We start from the raw sequence: 21,853 nt of genomic DNA, 5'->3' as shown, positions 1-21,853 counted from the left end.
TCAGTCTGAGTAACATTTCAATTTTACAAGACTTGTGATGTATTTTTCTGCTGTAGTAAATAAAGACTTCTTCCACCACTGCTGACTTACCTAACATTAATTAAGTGTTAATTTATTCCAGTTTGCGGGCCTTTAAACACACCGAGGCACTCCCAGTCAGCTCCTCTGCGTCAGTCACAAGGTCCAGACGTCTCTGATCCACTTCCCTCTGTGGGCCAGGGCGTACTTTACCTCCCCTTTCTTGTGCTCCGCCACCCAACTCATTCCCAACTCTCTTTACTTCTCCCTCGGCTGTCCTGTGCTTCTCCCCTTTCGTCCCGCGGTCCTCTCCATTACGGTGGATTCATGCTCAGCTCTCGCCCTCCTCGGTCGCCATGCAGAACAACCACAATAAGGAGCATCTCTATAAGATCCTTGTGATAGGGGACCTCGGGGTCGGTAAGACCAGCATCATCAAACGGTATGTCCATCACAACTTCAGCCCCAACTACCGAGCCACCATCGGGGTGGACTTCGCCCTCAAAGTGCTCAACTGGGACCAGGAGACTGTGCGCCTTCAGCTGTGGGACATTGCAGGTACAGTCCATCACCTTTACGCACAGCTCATGTGAAAAGGCAGGATGGCAAACAAACAAAGAGGAAAATGTGGAAAACGTAATTAGATATTTAAAATGACTTACGCAGGGTGGTTTGTGTCACCTGCTTTCCTTTGAATCAAACTTTACGCATGGTTTCTGAAGTGAGCCACAGCCTTGTAGAACAACCGATTGAGCTTTTTTTTAAGGAAGAAATGTCAATTTGTGGTGAGTTTCAAAGTAGTAGCATATATGATTTGACACCCCAGTCTGAAACAGATCATTTGAAATTAATTAGCAAAAGAAAATTGATAGACAATAGTGTATTTTTTTTTTCTGATTAAGCTCAAAATAGAAAATACTTTTCTTAGCTAATAACGAAATTCACCCACTTTATTGATAATTAGGTAAGAGCTGAAGGCTGCATTTGAAAACTCATTAATGTCAGTGGCCAGTTTAATGGTGGATGAAATTATGTATACAATCACTTTGTTTTTCTTTTTCAAACATTACATGACATGAAATTAATCACAAATACACTATGAGGTGTCTGTTCTTAGATTAGAGACAAAGATTTACAAATGATAATCAAAAATTTGGTTTGGATAGATGGAAACTGTCATTTAGAGTTTTCCCTTCAGTTAGTGCAATAAGTTATATTTGTGACTTTCATTAATACAATTTTTTTTTAAACTTTAAAAATTGATAGATGACTTTCAAAGTATGCTGTGTTTTATCTGTAAACACACTGTTTGAGGGTAGGGATGAAAATGAGCGCGTGACCATGTCGTCACACTTGTTATTTAACTTTTTTTTTGTAAAGGTTGATCTTGGGAGTTATCTAGGGTTAATTTTCCTCATGTGTACCAGCTGACCTGCTGGCATAACTCACTTAAAATCACTTGGCTATGCGTTTCTGCAATTACATGTTTCTTTATTTACACACGAATCCAGAGGAGTCATGAAATAGAAAGGCCGTAAGTGCTACAGTCAAATCACTGATTGTACAAAAGTATCATATATATATTAAGATATATTATTTTGTTGATTCTTTTTTTTATCAAAACCATACCTCTGACCTTTGACCCTTCAGAAACAAAATGTAGTTAAAGGCGCTTGCTTCTGTAGGGCAGTACAGTTGTGGTTTCTAAGCTTTCTTTATTATTTTCAAAGAGCCAAGATTCAATTAAGTGTTTAGAGAGAAAATGAGCCTTACTTTCCATGTTGAGTGGCATCACGTGACTATATGCAAGAGCATCATGACACCATGTGATGTAGCAGAAAGCAGCCATGGCAGCAGTCAGCTAGTATGATTGTTCCTGGTCAGTTAGGCCCCAAAATGAAAGATTTTATCTTATTGCCTCAAACTTTTATGTTTTAATAATATGCTGACATCTCTGTTATCTGAGTCTAAGTCATCTTGTTGCTCTCAAACTACCTAGAAGACAGACTCACAAATTCTCTCTTTACCTAAGTAAAGTAAGTCAAATTCATACATTACACAGACATTTATTATGTTGTATATATGAAATAAAAGCAATCCTGTCCTGCCCCCACTCATCCAATACCGATGAACTGTGGGGCACTCTTCACATGATACTCTATATTATTTGTAAATTTTGAATTTGTATTTTATAGGCTACTTTTATATGTATTTTGAACGCATTAAATGGGATCCAGATGTTACTCAGTCACTCAGATTTGGTCTGTTTGGTAAGAAAATAGAGAATATCTTAGCCTGTCTGCTATAAAAATGAGAAATTCTAATATCTCAGTTGGTATTTAATGCTTTGAAAGCTTTTGTTCAACACAGCAATCAAAAATAATAAAGGCTTTTGACTGGGATGCTGTTGGGTAAGATAACAAACCTAAAGGCTACAGCAGTCTCATCTCACATGAGTGTCGGCTGAGGTTCAGAAGAATCCTCTGACCTGCTGCTCTCGCCCCTCCTGTGCGCCCTCTCCAGTGAGCGCAAGCAGTCATGTGTCTCAAACTCATGTGAGTGAGATTTGAGGCCCGAGCTCTTGTATACAGAAAGCTTTTATTGTGAACTAAGGATGAGTGTCTCCCTCCGAGAAAACTTTATGTGCTCTCCACAGGGTGCGGAAGTTATGGAAGCCTTGAAGTTGGAAAACCTAAATTGTTAATACTTATGATGAGCTCTGTCCATTACAGTGTAAAAGTTCTCCTTTTGGTTTGAGTCATAGACTTTTAGTATTCATTTCAGTATGTTTTAACATGGCTAGTAGTCTGACTAACTGGTAATTAATCATCCCTTTTCAAATAATATCCATCTGGCATTTATAAGGCACATGAAGAATATCTTGTGGGTTTTGTATTGTACCTCACCCAGCAGCCCATGGATTTGTTTGGGGATTTGGTGATGGACTGAAGTTTTCTCATGCCACAGATGTAATAAATCACATGCTGTTTCTGTGCAATTCCCAAGACAAACAACAACTTAGGCCAGTCTATTTTTGTCTGCCATTTTTCTGTGGCCTCTGCCAATGGGGTGACAGGGCTCGTTGGATAAGCTTATAGTAAAAATATGAGTCAGGGTTGGGGCTTATTGGAGGAGCTTTGTATATTATTCAACATTAATATATCACATAGTATATGTATGTTGAGCTGTGGAAGTCTGTGGCTGCAGACCAGGTTTGGATTGAATTGTGATGAATGAGCAGGTTTTATGTTGTCACTTGATGCACACATGGTTCATGTATTTTTTCTGCACCTTAGTCTTTGACAACTTTCCAATTTCCCCTCTAGGACAATAAAGTTAAAGTTGAAGTTGAAGAAAAATAATAATACCATTCATAGAAGAATTCCAGACTTTTTGGGCCTCTTTTCTACTTCAGCTCCAATAAATTATTGCTGCCTTACATGAGGTAACCTTAAATATTCTCTATAATGTAATAAACACTAGTAGGTTTACGTCAGCTTACATAGACAGCTAGTTATACTGTTTTCCACATACTATACTGTATTACGATACTGTAATACTATAATAAATGTATCAAGACCTATTTAAACAAACATCTGTCCTTCTGAGCTTCATTTGAACAAAACACACCTCCCTCTAGCTGTTTTGCGGCTGACCCTGTGCTCTGGTCCACCTGAGCTCAAGAGCAGGTGAATGAAAATTGTTTAGGAGGATCCCTTTAGGTTTATGGTTAGACAGCAGAGTTAAAATGTCTGGTAAGGTATGGCTAGTCTTCTGCAGCTGTATGGAGCTCTAGCTGAAGTTATGGATGGGAAAATCAGCGTAGATACGACATTCCAACAGAGCTTATCGAATTAATTTTAACCTCAGGAATTTTTACAGACAGACAGGCACACACACACACACACACCAAAGACACCTTTCTCCTCCATATCCTGCATCTATCCGTGTCTGCATCTTATCTCTGTTTGAGCAATTTTAACAGCAAAATCATGCATGTGATTATGTGTGTGTGTGTGTGTGTGTGTGTGTGTGTGTGTGTATGTGTGTGTGTGTGAGAGAGAGAGAGAGAGAGAGGAGGTGGGGTATGTAGGGAATGTGTGCATTCAAGCACGTACAAGACAGGAGTGTGATAACATGAGTAACTTGGATGACTCGTATTCAAGCATCTATGTCAGAAAGCGTTTTTGCTGCTCAAGTGACACATCATCTGTTATCAAATAATAATCCTTAACTTTATGTGTGTGCGTTTTTGTCCATGTGTCTGCTGTCTGTCTTCCAGGTCAGGAGAGGTTTGGCAACATGACCCGTGTGTACTACCGCGAGGCCATGGGTGCCTTCATTGTGTTCGATGTCACAAGGCCCGCCTCCTTTGAGGCCATCACCAAATGGAAGGAGGACTTGGATTCCAAACTGACACTTGCTAATGGGAAACATGTAGCCACTGTGCTATTGGCTAACAAATGCGACCAGGGTCGGGACGTACTGACCAATAACGGAATAAAGATGGAGCAGTTCTGCCAGGAGAACGGCTTTGTGGGATGGTTTGAGACGTCTGCTAAGGTGAGAGAGATGGGACAATCACACACACACACGTGCACACACATACACAGTAGTAAAACAAGCAGCAGGATGATGCCGTGAATACAAAACCAGGAGCTCTGAGGTTCAAGCAGGCGTGTCCTTCCTGTTCAGGTGTCCTTGAGAACCGGCTGACTCTCCACCAGCTCGGCTGTATCCGACCCAGCACCTGATCAGCCTGTGGAGAAGCCACCACAGCGGCACATTTAGGATGTGAAAAAATCCTTAAAAAGTGCTGAGTTTAACAGACTCCCAGTCTATTCATAATTTGCATATGAATAAAGCCTCAATCATTGAGCTCTGCTGCTTCTTTGTAGAGCAGACATTCCTCTGCACTGGCATCAGGTGCTCTACCATGCAGACAGGATGTCCAGGAATGTTGGTTTCAGTCCACTGTCCTACTTACTGGCACATATCTTACTGTAATAGTAATAGCAGATATGCCAAAAATGGAAAGCCTTCCAAACATCCCTGGGCACACACACACGACTAAAAGTTATATTTGCGTGTGTTTTCCTGCCCTTTGCCCAGATAGCTCCTGGGATATGCGACTATCACTCATGATAATAAAATGATTAAAAGTGAAAGAAAAAAAATGAAAGCACATGAATGAATATTTAACCAGTATGTGTGCAAATTCAGCCATAACAAGTGTCTCAACACAATGAGCAAGACAAGAGGGGAACAAAAGCACATTACACTAAAAATATGTCTTTGATGATGTAAAAGGAGTGCTAAATTACTTCAGATTTTTTGAAGTATTATGCTACTATGTATTTACTCAAGTAATATTACACCAGCATGTTTATGTGAATTTAACATTAAAGAACTTTCATAAACCACAGTAAATGAACAGTATAATTCAGGACGCGTTCATGCAGACAGGGATGAGAGAATGTGCCGAGGGACTTCTGACTGTGACATCAGCTGCGGATTCACCCACCTACACACTAACACACTGACACACCGGCACAAGCCCTGAATATAGCAGCTAATGTGGAGCAGGAATCTTACAGCTGGATGGTAAGGCAAGAAAATAGACTAAGACGGGCACATAGACACACAGTGCTGTATGCAGAACAGTTTTTACTTACTCTTTTTTTGTTTGTTTTGTACTAGATCTATGGAAGCTGCACAGCAACAGACAATAGAAAGTTCTCAGAGAATGATCCGTGCCAATTAAGTTATTTTATTAATAGAAAATGTTTTGAAATCTTAACCTGTATCTGATCTGTATCAAAATACAAAAAGTGACAGACATTCATGCCAATAAAGTACCTGTAAAAGATTTTTTCTTTCAAGTAAATGCAGTGCAAAAAAATTCTGGATCTACACCAAAACCTGATTACTAATACCTTGGCTCATAATCTAACTTTGCATTCAAATGTCATTTAACCAGTTTTTGAGATATCCTCCTAAATAACAGAGAAAGAGACCAACAAACAGGTGATGGAGGCAATAACAGACAATAATGACTGCTATGAAAGAATGCTAATGAAGGCTACGATACATTGAGGATTTAAGCTGCTTGAAAAACTAGACTAAGGAAGTAAACCACAGAAGAGATTGAGAGGCTTTACCTCAAAGCAACACAACCAGTCATGTGATATTTTCCACAAACAGTAGAAGCTGGTGTGTGAAAAATCCTACGAGTTGGGCCAACGAGTCGGTGTATGCCGAAGAGCCCAAAGCCATACAGCTCTTTGTTCTATTTGTTTCTCAGTAGCAAATGTGCTGCTATTTTGCAGCTGGAGTCATCATATGTTTAACAGCAAATATAAAAAGAAATAGACCATGAATAATAAGCGATGTACATACTGATGTCTCAAGTGTCATTGGCACAAGAAAGTATAGCGTCTGTAATACATCAGGGTGACGGTGGACACACTCTGAGCCTACTGCCTGAATCACCCGCCAGAGGAATTATTCCAAACTTTTATCTCAGACATCGCTGGACATGCTCTGCATACACAGGAGGGTACAGGGAAAGAAGTGAAGCGTTTTCTTTTTTAAGACTATTTTTTTTGGCATTTATGCCTTTAGTAGATAGTGGGTAGTGAAGAGGCAGACAGGAAACATGGGGAGAGAGAGATGGGTATGACATGCAACAAGGGTCCCTGGCTTGAATCGAACCAGGGATGTTGCGGTTATGTGGCATGCACAGTAATCATTTGGCATCAGGATGCTCCAAGAAGTGAAGCTTGCATAGAGTGGTGAAGATGTGTTTTATTTAGATTTTAACATATGATTTTCTTCCACTTCTAACAATAAGTGTGATAAATCACTACAGAGAGGGGTCTGCCGCTGCAGACGACATCTTATCACATCCTACATTGCATGCTGTTAGATCTGATAAATATTCAGTGTTTCTACTGCTCCTGCATCACTATTCACATATTAAGAAATTGTGTGTTTGCTTCTATTTCATCAATAATCGTTGCTGCTCTTCTCCTCATGTGAACTTCACTTGAACACTCAGAACCATTACTTTAGTTTATTCGGCACTGAGTTCTTTTCCAAGTCGCCCTAAATCCTTTTTATGGGTGCTGTCTAATCTCTGGCAGCTGTTGAGAGTGGCCTTGTGTTTCATTTTGATGGATAGAGAAGGTTTGTGAATTAGGCACAACCATTTTTTGAGGATTATCTCTTAGCTCTCAATGTTTGTTGTAATAATGGCACAAATGTGTGTCCTGGTGGCCAAGTCCTGTAAGATGCTCATATGACTGCAACGCTTTTGATTCAGGCCAGAGATTTTAGTTGCAAATCACTTCCCTCTCTGGCTCTTGTTTCCTGTCTGTATCTGTTTTGTGGATATTCAATAGAGGCATGATTTCCACAAGGTAATCTTTAATAATGGCCTATTGAAAACACAAGAAATGTGGAACAAATGACAGTCTGAGTGGTGGGAAAATATCTCACGTAATTCAGATTTGGAGCTTGAAGACACAGAGTGTGCAGCACTTCAGGAATTTAGAAACATACTGCCAGAAACAGACCATTACTGATACCGTTTCTTTAAAACATTACATTTTTTATATTTTGTTGACACAGCTTTCATTCTCTGCTGTTAATGTCACATCCCAGCTGCTCTGCTGTCAAAGACAATTGACACTTTCCCATTAATCAGTATGTTAAGAATTAATTTTGATAAATTCTTTGTAAGATGCAGGTGTAGATTATGGAAGAAAAAATCCCACTAAGATTTAATCTGTGACACTGTCCATGTATACATGCTATAGATAAATATTTTATGGTCATTTTGTTGTATTTACTCCGGTTTTTTGGTTTAAATGGGAGATGTTTCAGTACATTTGTTTGATTGCCTCAACTACAAAAGCCACTGGCAGCAGGATTTTTATGCACAACTGTCTATTCAGTTTGTGTCCACATGATGGCTGCTGGCTGGTTCTTCATCCATCTATTTAATTTAGTAATGGTCCATTTTGTGCACTCACCTGCTCTCTCTAGCTTCTCTTGCTGCACTCATTTATTGCCTTCATAAAAATGTTTGCATTAATTGATTTAACTTTTTTTGCGTCCTCTCTTCTCCTCTACATCTTTTCATACTATCTCTCTTTCTGTTTCCTTGCCTCCCTCTGTTTTTTTCCTCTTTCTGCTCTTTTTTCAGGAAAACATCAACATCGATGAAGCAGCGAACTGCTTGGTGAAACACATCATTGCCAGTGAGAATGACATGCTCCAGTCTGAAGTCTCTGACACCATCACCCCCCAGTTAGAGAAGGACAAAGGCGGGACATGCTCCTCCTGCTTCAGATCCCAGTAACATCTCCTGACAGTTGGATGTCCTTTTGTATCTCATTACACTCAAAGTTTGTCTGTGAGCTAGAGAGAGGGAGAACTACTTTTTCTTTTTTAGGAAGAATGCATGGGTGCCAACTCTTTTCCGGTTTAGTGGTGTGCAGGGAAGGTTAGTGAAGGAAGGAGAGAGAGCCAGCTCAAGAAATGGTTGGATTGAAGCAGAAATGGATGCAGCTGTGTGCTTGTCAAAGGCAAGGTCACCCTCTGGGCGACTTCAGCCTTAACTCTGCCACTTCGGTAACCATGGAGACACAGTTAATGAACACATGCAGACAGTATATCTTGCACTAAAGGTCCATGGAGGTAAACTCTATTTACAAACCAGGGTACTTGTCTCTCTTTCTCCCCTTTTTTCTCTTCTCCATCTCAGTCTCGAGCCCAGTCTTTTCTCTCTCTTTGAGTTTGTCTGTGCTCACTTCTTTCTCCTCGTTTTCTGTATTCTGGACTAATAAGCAGACAAAAGCTCTTTATTTTACAGGTCCCTTAATTTTATACTCCCTGCCTGGAAATTTGAGTAAATTGCAGGTATATTACAGTTAATTGTTAGAACATTTTACAGAGACTGTGGTGCAATTTGGTACAAATTATATGAAAAAACAGAAAAAGGTGTTAAGTTGGTTTAGTTGGTAAGTGCCCAGTTATTATTTTTGGATTCATATTGCAGAAATTCTGTTCAGTGTGTAATTTTGTGTTTCAAACGATATATTAGCATTTTAATTTTATTAGTGTATAATCAAATGAAATCATCACTAATCATTTGATTATACACTAATCAAATGAAAATAAGAATTGTTGTGTTTTTGTTACATTATAATGAGCCCTATATATTTACTGCCTGCCATGTTGAGGGCCTTTCGCATTTTTCGCAAGTTTTGCGGCCACTGTAGGTTCTCCTACATGCTTGGAAGGGGAGGGGTATTCAGTTTGTTGCAATCTGCAACCTCACCGCTAGATGCCACTAAATCCTACACACTGCACCTTTAAGAAACAAATATCCTACTAGTTTGACACACACACACTGAAAACTATCCAAAGTGTTTTCTGTTAGTAAAAGAAACTTAAGAGTCTAATTTATTCTATTGAGTCTAATTTATTTTTGCAAATTATCAATTCCGCATGAACATAGGAATTCAGATACAAAAAAATTTGTACCAAATTGCACCACTCTCTTCTTAAAACATTAACTATTAAATACCTGCAAATTACTCAAAATTTTCAGGAAATTTGTATAAAATTAAAAGACCTGTAAAATAAAGTGTTACCAAAAAAGCAAATGTATATCTCACTTCCAAAGCAGTTCTCCCTCAGCTCCAATAACACTACAGTTACATACCTAGCTATGGTTTCTCCAGATCTGGCTTTATTTTATTTTGCATACATTTTGATAAATGGGGCCAGTCCTTTCTTGTCTCTCCTCATGTACAACTGCTGGCTCCATTAATGTAATGTATATCAGAGTATATTGATGTAATTAAAGTGCCTTTTCTAATACAACCCATTTTATTTAATTTCTTCAATAGATATGTTCACTATATTTTATTTATAAGTGCACTTAAAAATATATATAATGACCTTACTTTACTTTTCACCACTGTTTTATACACTGAGGTAGAGTTTAACTCGTTTCCATGGCAACATATTCAAAATTCTATGACAAACATCGTGCATGTATCAAATAAGGATAATGTCTAATGTTTCCATTTTGATTTTAATTCAATGGTTTTATATTAAATTTCTATTCCACTGTTCATAATTTGTAATATTTGTAATTATGGGATAAATGCAGATATATATACAAACATGTACATATTATATACAGTATACTAAGACAGATTATAGGACCAAAGATGTATCCAGTTTTCAACATGTTCATATGAATAAACCATAGCTCTCCTGACTGACTGACTGACTAACTATAGTTCCTCTGTCTTTATTTTAGCAACAGTTTCACAAATCATTTCTTATCATCACATTGTACCTCAAGAAGTATCACTTCTCTTAATGATGGCTCATGCAGGAATCGTAATGCTAGAGGATAATTTGATTTAATCATTTCACTTGTTGACAGATTTCACTCATGAATCACTGAAAAAAACAGATGTGGGCAATAATTCTGTAATCAGGCTTTTTACTCTCCACCATGTCTGTGTCCTCTTACAAACAGTATTTACAGACTTTTTTTGTTTCAAATCTAACAACAGAAATTTAGATGGGTCTCCAGAGGAGAAAACACAAAATCTTTTTAAATCCCTGGTGCAATGAAAATCTATTTCAAGGTTGTTTGTACAGTCATATCACGGTCCAGTTAATGTGTTTTGTGATCGTGACACCAGCTCACACTTGACTGACATCACTCAAACCATCTTGTTGCTGCAGAATCAAAATTTGCAGCCTTGTTATGAATCACGTCTTCAAAAAAGATAAAGGGAAAAGTTTTATAATGAGAATTTCACAACCGCTAAGGTCAAATGTCTATCGAAGATGTTGTTAGTTAATACACCATCATCCATATCAGTTAAGCAGCCAGTTAACATACAAGACACCTGATTTGTGCTCAAAGCTTCATCTTCATTGCTGGATTGACATGATGAACATGATGAATCATCTTTAGATAAAGATTTCTTCAATCAGACAGCGTCAGATTGTTTTCAATTTAGAGATTTATTGATGTGGTTTAAATATCTTCTGGTACAGAACTGTGGATCTCTGTGGACAAACATCCATTCATTACTTGGTGAGGAGCATTACATTTTTTCCACATTTTTCTCACTGTATGTGTTACCGGTCACTCCTGCTAATATGCTGAAAATCCAGTTTCACTGAGGAAAAGTTTAGATTCTAGCACAACAGATCTGGTTGTTTTTTTCCTCTGTGACCTGCCTCTGACCTGCCATGTGACTGCAGCCAGCAAACACAGAGGACTTTGCCACCTTTACATTCATACCTACATAAGCTTCCAATATATCTGAAAATGCATTTTTAACACCTCCTGTGACAGAATGGAAGCAATCGCATTAAGAAAGCCTCACATTAGAAATGTACAGGCCCCTGGAATTTGGTCACATAAAAAGAATTCAAGTAAGATGTGAATTTTAAAAAAATGTACGCGTACTGCACCAAAACATCTTTTTCAGTCTTTTGCCTCCACCAGTCCTCTCTTTTCTCCTGTCTCAGATACACTCTGTCTCATTATTGCCTCACAAAGATAACATTTTGTGCCTCGCTTAATACTTCTTTTCATCTTCCGAGAGCCAAAGACACATCTATTGTTTTGCACAGTGTCTGTCGGATATTGGTTTAGAGGTTAGGTCATGCAACGGAAAAAGATGGTGTCACTCTCTAATTTGCAATAATGGGATCTGATTTTCAGCACTGATGTAACAATTTGTGAGAGAAAACACAGGGCAGGGGGGTGAGGGAGCGAGGCTCTGCGCAGACCGAAGAGTTATGTGGGAATTTTCCTCTGCTGTGTGTCAGATGCCGACCCCCTTCTCTGTACACCCACACAGGCACCCTCCTCACACACACACACACACACACACACACACACACACACACACACACACACACACACACACACACAGATGATCAGAAGATTTCACAGATTCATCTCTCGCTTTTTGCTGGTCTCTACGGCAACAAGCTGCAGAGTGAGTGATAGTTTCATTTCTCTTTACTTACAGGCCCTGTCCTTCTAGTCCTTCTTGATTTCTTAAACAGGGAGAGAAGGGAAAAAAGGAGAGAGAGAGAGAGAGAGAGAGAGAGAGAGAAGGGAACCATAACAAGGGACTATAATCACAAGACTTCTCAGTCATACAGGATAAGAAGAAAATAAGCTGCACGTGATTTCAGGATGACTTAAAGTCTTTCTCTCTCTCTTTTTCACACGCACACTGACTGAAACACACACACACAGACATTTACACACCAATATACAATACTGTGCAAAAGTTTTATGCACGAAAAGTAAAGGTGAAAGTGAGGACGCTTTCAAAAATAATTCCAAGTTTTTTTAAATCAATTAACTTCATACAAAGTTCAGTACAAACAGAAGAAACCTAAATGAAATCGATAATTGTTGTGAGCACGCTTTGCATTTCATACAGCACCAATTCTCCTCAGTACACCTGTACAGTTTTTTAAGGTTGTTCCTGCATCTTGGAGAAGTTGCCACAGTTCTTCTGTGGATTTAGGTGTCTCAGTTGCTTCTGTCTCTTCATGTAATCCCAGACTGACTCCATGATGTTGAGATCAGGGCTCTGTGGGGGCCAAACCATCTGCTGCAGGATTCCTCTTTCTTCTCGTTGCTGAAGATAGTTCTTTATGACTCTGGCTGTATGTTTGGGGTCATTGTCATGCTGCAGAATAAATTTGGGACAGATCAGAAGCCTCCTTGATGGTTTGCATATTGAATCTAAGCAAATCTAAAGTGCCTGAAACTTTTGCACAGTACTGTATATGCACACAGCTTTATGTGTCTGTTAAATTGCATTGCATGATTGCAATGGCCTTCAAATGGAACCTGCTCAATGCCTCAGTGATGTTTACAAAGATTTCTTCTTACAAACTTTGGTTACACAAAGACACATATTCATATATCCCACTGTAATTCCAGTTACTTGTCCTCATGTGAAAAATGACCCATTGCAGATAAAGGATCTTGCAGCACTGATACATTAGTTTAAGTGCAAATAATAAAATGTTATGAGCGCTGATGTAGTGCCAGTATATGGTTGATAAACACTGAGAGAAGTGTTAGGAGTAGAGGCTGTGGCAGGCATACTCTGGCTGTGAATTAAACACACAGTAAAAAAGAATCAATAGCAGCAGCTGAGGGAGACTCAGGATGAATGAAAATAGCGGCTGCACCTCCAACTTTGATCGATAAGTGCGAGTGCTTGTCTGTGTGTGTGTGTGTGACCGACCTCACAGCAGCAGAAGTCGCAGTGAGTTTTAAATGGAGTGCTATGTGGAATATCAAAGGCCTGCTTTCAATGAGTCATCACTCACAACCAGTGAGGCCATAGATAGAATCCATCGCAATACCAGACCCAGGTCACACACACACACAAATGCACTATTGATTACACTTGAGGGTGTGTTTACACTTGCAGTAGAAACTATTTGACACATCTGTGTGGGACCTAATATTGTTTTGTCATCAATACCAGCCTGAAAGGCTTGGTACTTTCAGATTCGAGGGGAATTACAAGCTTGCTGTGTAAGCGGAAGTATTTTGTTTGTTTTTCATGAGGCCATTCGCATGTCAATGCAAATTAGTAATATTCCCTCTGAAAAATGGTAATTTGCGTTGCAATTAGGCCGAGTATTTGATTCATTTAGTGTGGAAATTAGACTGAAACTAACAAATGATTCAAGCATTTGAGGAGGATGTTTGTGGAAGCATACAGGATATAATAGAGGTTAATTTCATGTCTTTGAATACATCTGTAGCCCTCAGGCTTTCCTATTGGTTAACCCACTCATTGCTCAGGATCCTGAGAGGATTTGGTGCCCAGTTGAGTGGCAGCACGGCCCATAAAACACTGGATCAAGACTGCCGGTCTGCTTCTCTTGAACTCAGTGAGTCAAGAATAAAGGGCCAGGTGGAGGGCTGTGCTTAAATTCACACCTGGAGTTACTTCAAGTAACTATTATAGGTATTTCTGTACTTTTTCTGTCCTCTAATGGACTGATGGACTGCTATAGGTAAAGTTCAAGAGCAAATGACCTATAAGTGTGTGATATGCTTCCAGCTGGCCAAGATCCTGACTGGGAAAACCAGCCCACTGGCATCTTTTTTTTTTCAACACTGCGCTGTTGGAGCTTAAGGCAACATATATCTCTGCCTGAGCCAGACAGTGCTTCCACTGTAGCTGCACTACACTTCAAATGAGCCAAACATTCAGAAGTAATTAGTGTACAAAGGCAGAGACAGAGGACCACAACACAGGCTGTTGATGAAGTTTGACTTTGTTATTGTTGCACCAGAATTAAGCTGTAATTTTGTAATTAGTCTTGTAACTTTGTAAGTTTTAGATTACTATATTGTTGATGCTTGTGTGATGATTATCATTGACAAACAGAATCAACTTAGTTTCACCTGTTTGACCCTACTGTCAAACATAGTTTTGAACCTCTGAGAGAAAGCCTACAACATCTGCCTGTTTGTGTATGATAACTGGGTGTTTTAACAACACTTCATGAAAGAAACAGGAGACGAATCATCTGTTTTTACAGTAAAAGACTGGAAAATCCCAGAGAGTTCAGTGGATTGTTGGTATATAGTTTCCTTGCATGCCTTGTTTGAGTTTAACTTAAAATTTAAGTTAAAATTAATTTGTATATCATGTATGTATATAAATTCTGTGTCTTGAAACAAGAAATATTAACTCTATGTACTCATCATAGACAGTTTATTATGCAGTTGGATCACTGCCTTGTTTGAAAACTTGTCAAAGTTGCAAATTTGATCTCTCCTCCATACAAGCACACAGATCATCAGAGAGACCACTTCTGATTTGAACAGACTGTCTGCGTAGAAGGTGACACATTGGCTCAGTGATCAGCAATACCAACTCACAGCAAGAAATATTAATTTCATCAAATTCACAAAATTAATTTTCTTGCTGTGCTGGAGAGTAGACTGCCCAAAGGCAAGTGTGTAATTGTCTGTTTTAACCTTTGAAATTGTTTACCTTTTTATGCTGCTTTTTACCCAGCGCATACAGGGAGAGACACAAGTCCTCCATCATGCTAAACAAGAAGGATGTGGGTGAAGAAAATAAATGAATGTCTTCTTGGCCATTTGTTTCTCATTCAAATCTAGTGGAATGATGACATGTGTATGATGTATCTTGCGCTGCAGGGGGATATTACGATGGCTGGCATTTATTTCAGAAATGCAAAGAAATAGAAAGGGACACAGACCGGTATGCTTTATACTGAAATTCAATATGGAACACATATTGAGTTTTAAGGGGGCAATACTGATGCCCAAAAAAGTGTGTTTTGTTAGTGTCTTCATATCTATCCTGCAATATATCAGCACCTATTTTTTACCTACATTATCATACAAATTCATGCTTTATATTGTGGACAAAGGAGGTAGAAAATGTCAGTATAATTTATACCTGTATGGATTTAATGGTTTGACCACTTCATAACAAGTGTATCTCTGCTCAGGAAGTTGATTGCTGCTGCAGTGTATTTGTCCCTGGGCTGGGTCTTTTGGCCAAGGCCACTGCTTATGTGTGTGTGTGTGTGTTTGTGGTGGTGTGTAGCAGAGTGTTTGCTGGCTCTCTTTGCCTTGGCAGGGAAAAGGCTACGTGGCTACAATGGCTACAATGCCCTTCCCCACTGTGCCAACTGTCTCTCCTCTTGTGCATGTGTACTGAACACCATGTGTACAGAATATCCATGTTAATGTGACCTTGTGCTCAATGTGTTCTGTCCTTGCCAGAATTATTAAAAGCCAGATCATTTCCACTGTGTATCTGTGTGTGTGTGTGTGTGTGTGTGTGTGTGTGTGCATGTTTTTTTTTTTTTTTTTTACACACATGCATTAATTTGTACTCTGGAGTCACTGTGAGTGTCTGTGGATTCAGTCCAACAGCTGTGGTCCTCTCTGCGGTGCCTTACAGCGCTATCTAGCAGTGGATGTGTAGCATTGCACACACACACTGCATACCAACAAACTCCCACCTCTCCATTAATTACACATAATCTAGCTGCATAAATACGTACATAGACATCCATGAAAAAAAAGATTAATAAGTAAAACCAGAGATGAAATGTTAAAAACTAAGAATCCCAAACTGCAATATCTCAAAACTTTTGTTCTTCTCTATATCAAAATGTTAAATGTCGGCACTGTTTTCAATATTCAGTATAACTGTCACAACTTTAGAGACTGTTTATGTCTCTGGTAACTCAAAAGAAATTCCTAAAGGTCAGAAACTACGCCCTGGACATGTATAAGGATGGAAGATGAACTACAGGGAATCAGGGATGGTGATGTGATAGGACGTAGACTGCATGGATAGATGGATGGATGGATGGATGGAGCGTGGGAGGTTGGAGGAGGAGGGAGGTGGGCGGATGAGAGGTAGCAGCCAGGCAGCGTGGGAGTTTTAGGGCACATTCAAGAGTTGAGTCTCTGAGTTATGTGTGTGTGTGTATGTGTGTGCCCCTGTCTGTGTGGGCGAGTGAGCATGGGACCGAGTGATCGCTCACATGGAGGCAGTTGTCATGGCAACAGAGGATGTCGTCTCGTTTCGCAAGATCTCAGCTGCCTCTTCACTCGTCTGTCTCGGTCCCTCTTAGTCTCTTTCTATGTTTTCTCCTCTTCTCATATTCTGTTTTCTCTCACTCCCTCCTCCTCCCTCTCTTTTCTACCTCTCTCTCTCCCCTGCCGTCCTCTGTACCTCTTTCTCTCCAGCTCTTGCCCTATTTCCCTGCGTCTTCCAATCCCTGAGTTCTCATCCTATTCCCTCCCTCCCCTCCACAACTGTAACAGATATAAATAGAGGTAATAAATTGCAGTGAGGCTGCCAGGGTGTATATTTATGTGTGTGTATGTATGTTTGGATTCTCGCTCTAATGACCTGTATAGACTTGGTGGTGGGATATCCCTACATAAGGGAGCTGTAACTCACCATACCTCCCTCCCTCTCTTTGCCTTACACGGTACACACACACGGCCCATTAATTCACAGCTTTACCGCTTAAGCATCAAAACCCTGAGACTGCTTAACTCAATCAGGCTTGTGACCCTCAGGCATTTCTAGTACCCCACTGGTGTTGGAGGTTGTTTCAAAGCTAGATAAAATAGACTGGCAACCTTGTAAACAAAGGATCAAAATACTGTGGCAAACCCTCCATCTGTCTGATTTGTATTTGTGCACTAGAGGGTAATACATGAAAACAAATACTAGTGACAGCACATGCATATTCATTCAAGAGTCTAATGTCAAATAGATTTCTTAAAGGTCAGACTTAAAAGCTGCACTTATCAATATTTTATATTAACCATGGCTCACATGACTGTGTGTAATATGAAAGGGCTTGCTTGATGAACCCACAGATATTTACCACCTGACTCTGCAGTTCCCTGCAGCCCTTCAGCTTTAACATCTTTCAAGCTCATTGTTTTGGTCTATAACCAAAACTTCACTGTTTTGGTTCACTCTCATCAACCTTGTTTCCAGCCGCTGTAAGCAGCTATTTTCAGCAGAAATGCTCTGATAAACTCAGCCCAGCAAAACATGATAAAGTTTGCAACCAGCTAATGAACTTAGTGGCGCATCTAGCAGTTAAATAGTCGGATTGTCTCAGGAGCAAGAGGACACCAGAGTGAAAAGGAGATAACAACTTTAAAAGGTGATAATATGTCTGTGTTGTTTTTACAGCTGGTTCTGCTGCCGCCAGGTGGCCAAAAAAGTTGATAAATGCTAATTTAATATCATGCTAACAGTAAAAAAACATCATCTCTCTGACTTACTGCATTTGTGGTTGTTTAGTTGTTCAGTTATGAAAGCATGTGACATCCTTTTCTACCTAAGACTAAAACCGGAGTGTAACCCTGACCCAGTGGTTATAGTATCACCCACAGCACCAAGAGCAGATTATGGCCTTATTAACACACATCATGCTACACATCACATGCAAGGTCAAGGAATGTGACCTGCATCTGTCAAAACATCTAATCCTTTCACAAGATCAAATCTGCAATAACAGTCTGATGCTATGTTTACATTTATACCAAATCAGCTGACGCTCTTATCCAGATCACACTCCAGTAAATGACTAAGTTTGGGTTTGGTGTCTTGCTCAAGACACTTGCTTCAGGGCTTTGGTTGGTACTGTTGATGAAACACTGGCAGGACATTTTCGGTTACAGTATCTTGCTAAAGGACACTTTAACATAAGGGCAGGAGGAGCCGGGGATCAAACCACCAACCACGCAATTAATGGCCAACCTGTTCCACCACTCAGAGCTACAGCCTCCTCTTAAGATGGAAACAGACTTGTGTAAATTAAAATGGAATAAGGATCCAGCAAAAAGCCTCTTATTCAAATATCTATATGATAAATAAAGATAAATCTCTGTTTATTGACAGGTTGTTACATTTATACGACGGTACAATATCATGACAGCTTATCTGTGGAAACTTGCTAGAAAACAATAAAAATGATCTGTTTAAGAAGATCTAAGACCGCAGCCAAAGATTTGCATTTTTCTCAACAATAAGACACTCAAGTTTAATTTAAATCTTCTCTTTAAATGCTAAGACTGCAAACTGTGTCACGTGTTGGCATTGCAGTAACCCATTACACCTTGGGAATGTTGCAAATGCAATGCAAACTGAATTTTCAACCTCTGTTTGTCACACCTTCACCATCCCTCTATGTCTTCTCCTTTGCTTTACTCTGCTCCTTGATCAAGTCTCTCTCTCTTGTTCTCTCTCTCTCTCACACACACACACACACACACACACACACACATTGTGATTTATAGCTGTGTTAGCAACAATCTCTGTCCCTGGGAGAGGGAATGAGGGAAAAACAGGGCAAAGACATGAGACCACCTGAGACCTGACGCCGTACTCATCTGTCCACATTTACAGAAAGCAAGGCGAGAAAAGACAGAGGATACAAGTACATTAGGAGAAGAAATACACATATTATCTGAAAACAAAATAATGTTAAGGTCTATTTTGCAAATGTGATCAGGGTCTGAACCTGTTTTAGAGGCAACTAAGAGGTAGGGTTTTATTTTTCCATTTCTTCTACCCAGGATCTTTAGTCATAAGTTTGGTGTTGGTTAGTGCACTAGTCTAGGTGGAAGAATATAGGGTGACAGGCTGCTCCTATACAATAGACACCCAGTAGATAAAAACACACATTATCCTATTCAAATCATTTCTCCATTAAATGGTAGTGGTAAGAAATGAAGAGGAATATGAAAATAACATTTTATGACTTTATGGGAAGTTGCATGGTGGGACTATTTCTTGGCAAACAACAGTGACTTCCTGGACTGAGGTAGCCAGGTTTGGATTCCACATAGACCTATAGATTTATATGTAATTTTTATGTTACATAAAAATACTACTACTTAACAAAGATGCAGCGTGTTCTTTACTGAGCTTTAGAGGTGCTGGTGGGAATATTCCAAATCTTAGCCAGACTAGCTGTTTCCCCCTGTATTCAGGCTTTATGCTAAGCTAGGCTAATTGACTTCTGGCTCTAGCTTCATACTTAGCACACAAACATGAGAATGGTGTCATTCTTCTCATAACTCTGGAAAAGTAAATAAACAAATTTCCTCAAAATGTTGAACTATTCCTTTAATAGATATCATCTGTTAAAGGTGTACAGATTTTAGCTCTGCCAGTTCAGCTGCCACTGCCACACTACAAGCACTCAGTGATCATCTGGGATTTTAAAGCCAACTGCATGTGTAAGCTTTGAAAATTCCCAACTCTGGTAACCAGGTGGCTGTATCAAACAGCACCAGTTTTTTTTATGGGATTGTATAATTATTCTACAAACAAAGAAAGAGTGTTATCAAAGTAATTTGAAAGATGCTACAATCATATTAATTGTCTACCACAGCGGCTCCTAAAAAATTGGATATTTTTCTGGAAGTTTTCTCAAAGCAGTGATGGTATTAACTGTTTGTATTTCATGTTGTACTGAGATGTTTACTTTTAATCTAATTTTAGTCACTGCTAAATTGTTATTAACTGATAGAAACTGTCAATATTAGTCACTGACACCTCTTGAAGAGCTAATATTGGAAAAGTAAGAGAGTGAAAAGAGAACTATGAGAGATGAGATGCCAGAGTATGAGCAACTCTGGAGGAAAGTGCGACACTGATGATAAGGAGATGGTGATGGTGACTGGTGGAAAGGAGAAGAGAGAATATCATTAAAGGTCGGATCAGCTCTGAGAGTCCCAGCGTGCCAGTGCGCCCTCTCTACACATCTGTCTGTTCATCCCATGAGGGGATTGCAATAGCTGATGCAACAGGACGTGTGTGTGCTCACTTCGCCCCTCCACACAGAAACATCTGTCTCCTCACACAGGCCATATGCCTTGTAACACAAGCCCTCTCTCGTCTCCATCCCCCTGTCTCGCTTTCATGTCTTTTTCTCTTTCTGTCCCCATCTTGTTGCCTTTGATGGAGTGCCGGGGGCTGGCAGACGCTCCTGCATGCACGGCGTCATAGGCACACTATCTCCTTCTGCAACTGTCCTTTACGAACAAACACCTGGTTATGCACACACAGAAGAGAGATATATTTGTTTTCATGAAATAGCAACGCTGAATCTGCCCTCTAATTGCCACAGATAGTAGCAAAACTGTCATTATGGCCCCACTCACAGATGTGTGCATGGTCATAAACACTGAATATAAACACACAATAAAGGAAAGATATTTGCTCTGTTGCTGTTTGCTCTAATTCCTGTGGTTAACCAACTAAATGTAGATGACATTAAATCAATATTTTCAACACGGTTAGAATAGAGCTTGATAGTGAAGCATCTTTCATCGATCTAAAACATCAGTGTCAGGTTTTCACGGTCCTGAGAATTAAACACTTATAGTGCTTCTTTTTTTGACTCAACATTTTGCATTTGATCAAAGAGGGAGAAAATTCATGATGCATCTTCCAAAAATGCACTAAATATCACAATTTATGGGGTACAGATGTATTCCTGCTTTAGTGTCCTGATGATCATCATTTTTGAAAAACTATCATAACTTCTTATACTTAATGTCCGACCTCACAACAAAACAGATATGATATTTAACAAGTGAGTGATGTGCTAATGACTGTGACATTGCATCTTTGACTTTTACTGTCCTGATCAAGATTCCTGAACAAGATTAACTGGACTGTAAAGTTCCTAAACTGAAATATTTATTAGTAGTAGCAGATTTAGGGGAGACTAAAATTAAACAGTTAGTGGTTCTGTTGGGAAAACCAAACCCATATGGCTGCTGAAATATGCTGGTGGACACCTGAGTGGGCCAGTTTGTGAACAATAGAGCTGCAGCTAACATTATTTTCATTTTTTCATTTGTCTTCCACTTATTTTTATCAGTTAATTGATTCATCTTTGCAACAAAATGTCAGAAAATAGAAAAAAAAATGCCCATCACAGTTTCAAAAAGCCCAAGCTGATGTCTTCAAATGTCTTATTCTGTCTGAAAATATTCAGTTTATAATGACATAACACAGAGGAGGAAAGCATAAATCATTTGCAAAGCTGGAAGCAGTGAATGTTTGGCATGTTTGCTTGAGAAGATGACTTAAATGGTTAATCGATTTTTGAAATAATTGAAGATTAACTCTCGGTTGCAATCAGTTAATTATTCCGTTTTTCCAAAAAAAAAAAAAAAAGAAAAAGAAAAAAAGCTATA

At 39.3% G+C, this 21,853-nt stretch overlaps 1 protein-coding gene across 1 annotated transcript; it reads left to right on the top strand.

The window, feature by feature from the left end:
• The first annotated feature begins 41 nt into the window (after nt 1-41).
• Nucleotides 42-9,006, top strand: rab38a (RAB38a, member RAS oncogene family). The gene is made up of 3 exons (XM_044353074.1): nt 42-576; nt 4,301-4,581; nt 8,228-9,006. Exons 1-3 carry the CDS (start codon nt 375-377, stop codon nt 8,381-8,383), a joined length of 639 nt encoding a protein of 212 aa, XP_044209009.1. The 5' UTR covers nt 42-374; the 3' UTR covers nt 8,384-9,006.
• The last annotated feature ends 12,847 nt before the right edge of the window (nt 9,007-21,853 follow it).

This window comes from Thunnus albacares, chromosome 6, assembly GCF_914725855.1.
Source record: "Thunnus albacares chromosome 6, fThuAlb1.1, whole genome shotgun sequence".
Lineage (NCBI taxonomy): Eukaryota > Metazoa > Chordata > Actinopteri > Scombriformes > Scombridae > Thunnus > Thunnus albacares.
Note: the sequence above shows the minus strand (reverse complement) of the source record. Positions and strands in the feature narration are given on the sequence as shown.

What these genes read in the sequence shown, in the direction of transcription:
- rab38a (XM_044353074.1), top strand. Translation starts at nt 375, where the DNA reads ATGCAGAACAACCACAATAAGGAGCATCTCTATAAGATCCTTGTGATA. An exon ending in TCAGCTGTGGGACATTGCAG is followed by an intron (nt 577 to 4,300) that starts GTACAGTCCATC and finishes TCTGTCTTCCAG; the next exon opens with GTCAGGAGAGGTTTGGCAAC. An exon ending in GGTTTGAGACGTCTGCTAAG is followed by an intron (nt 4,582 to 8,227) that starts GTGAGAGAGATG and finishes CTCTTTTTTCAG; the next exon opens with GAAAACATCAACATCGATGA.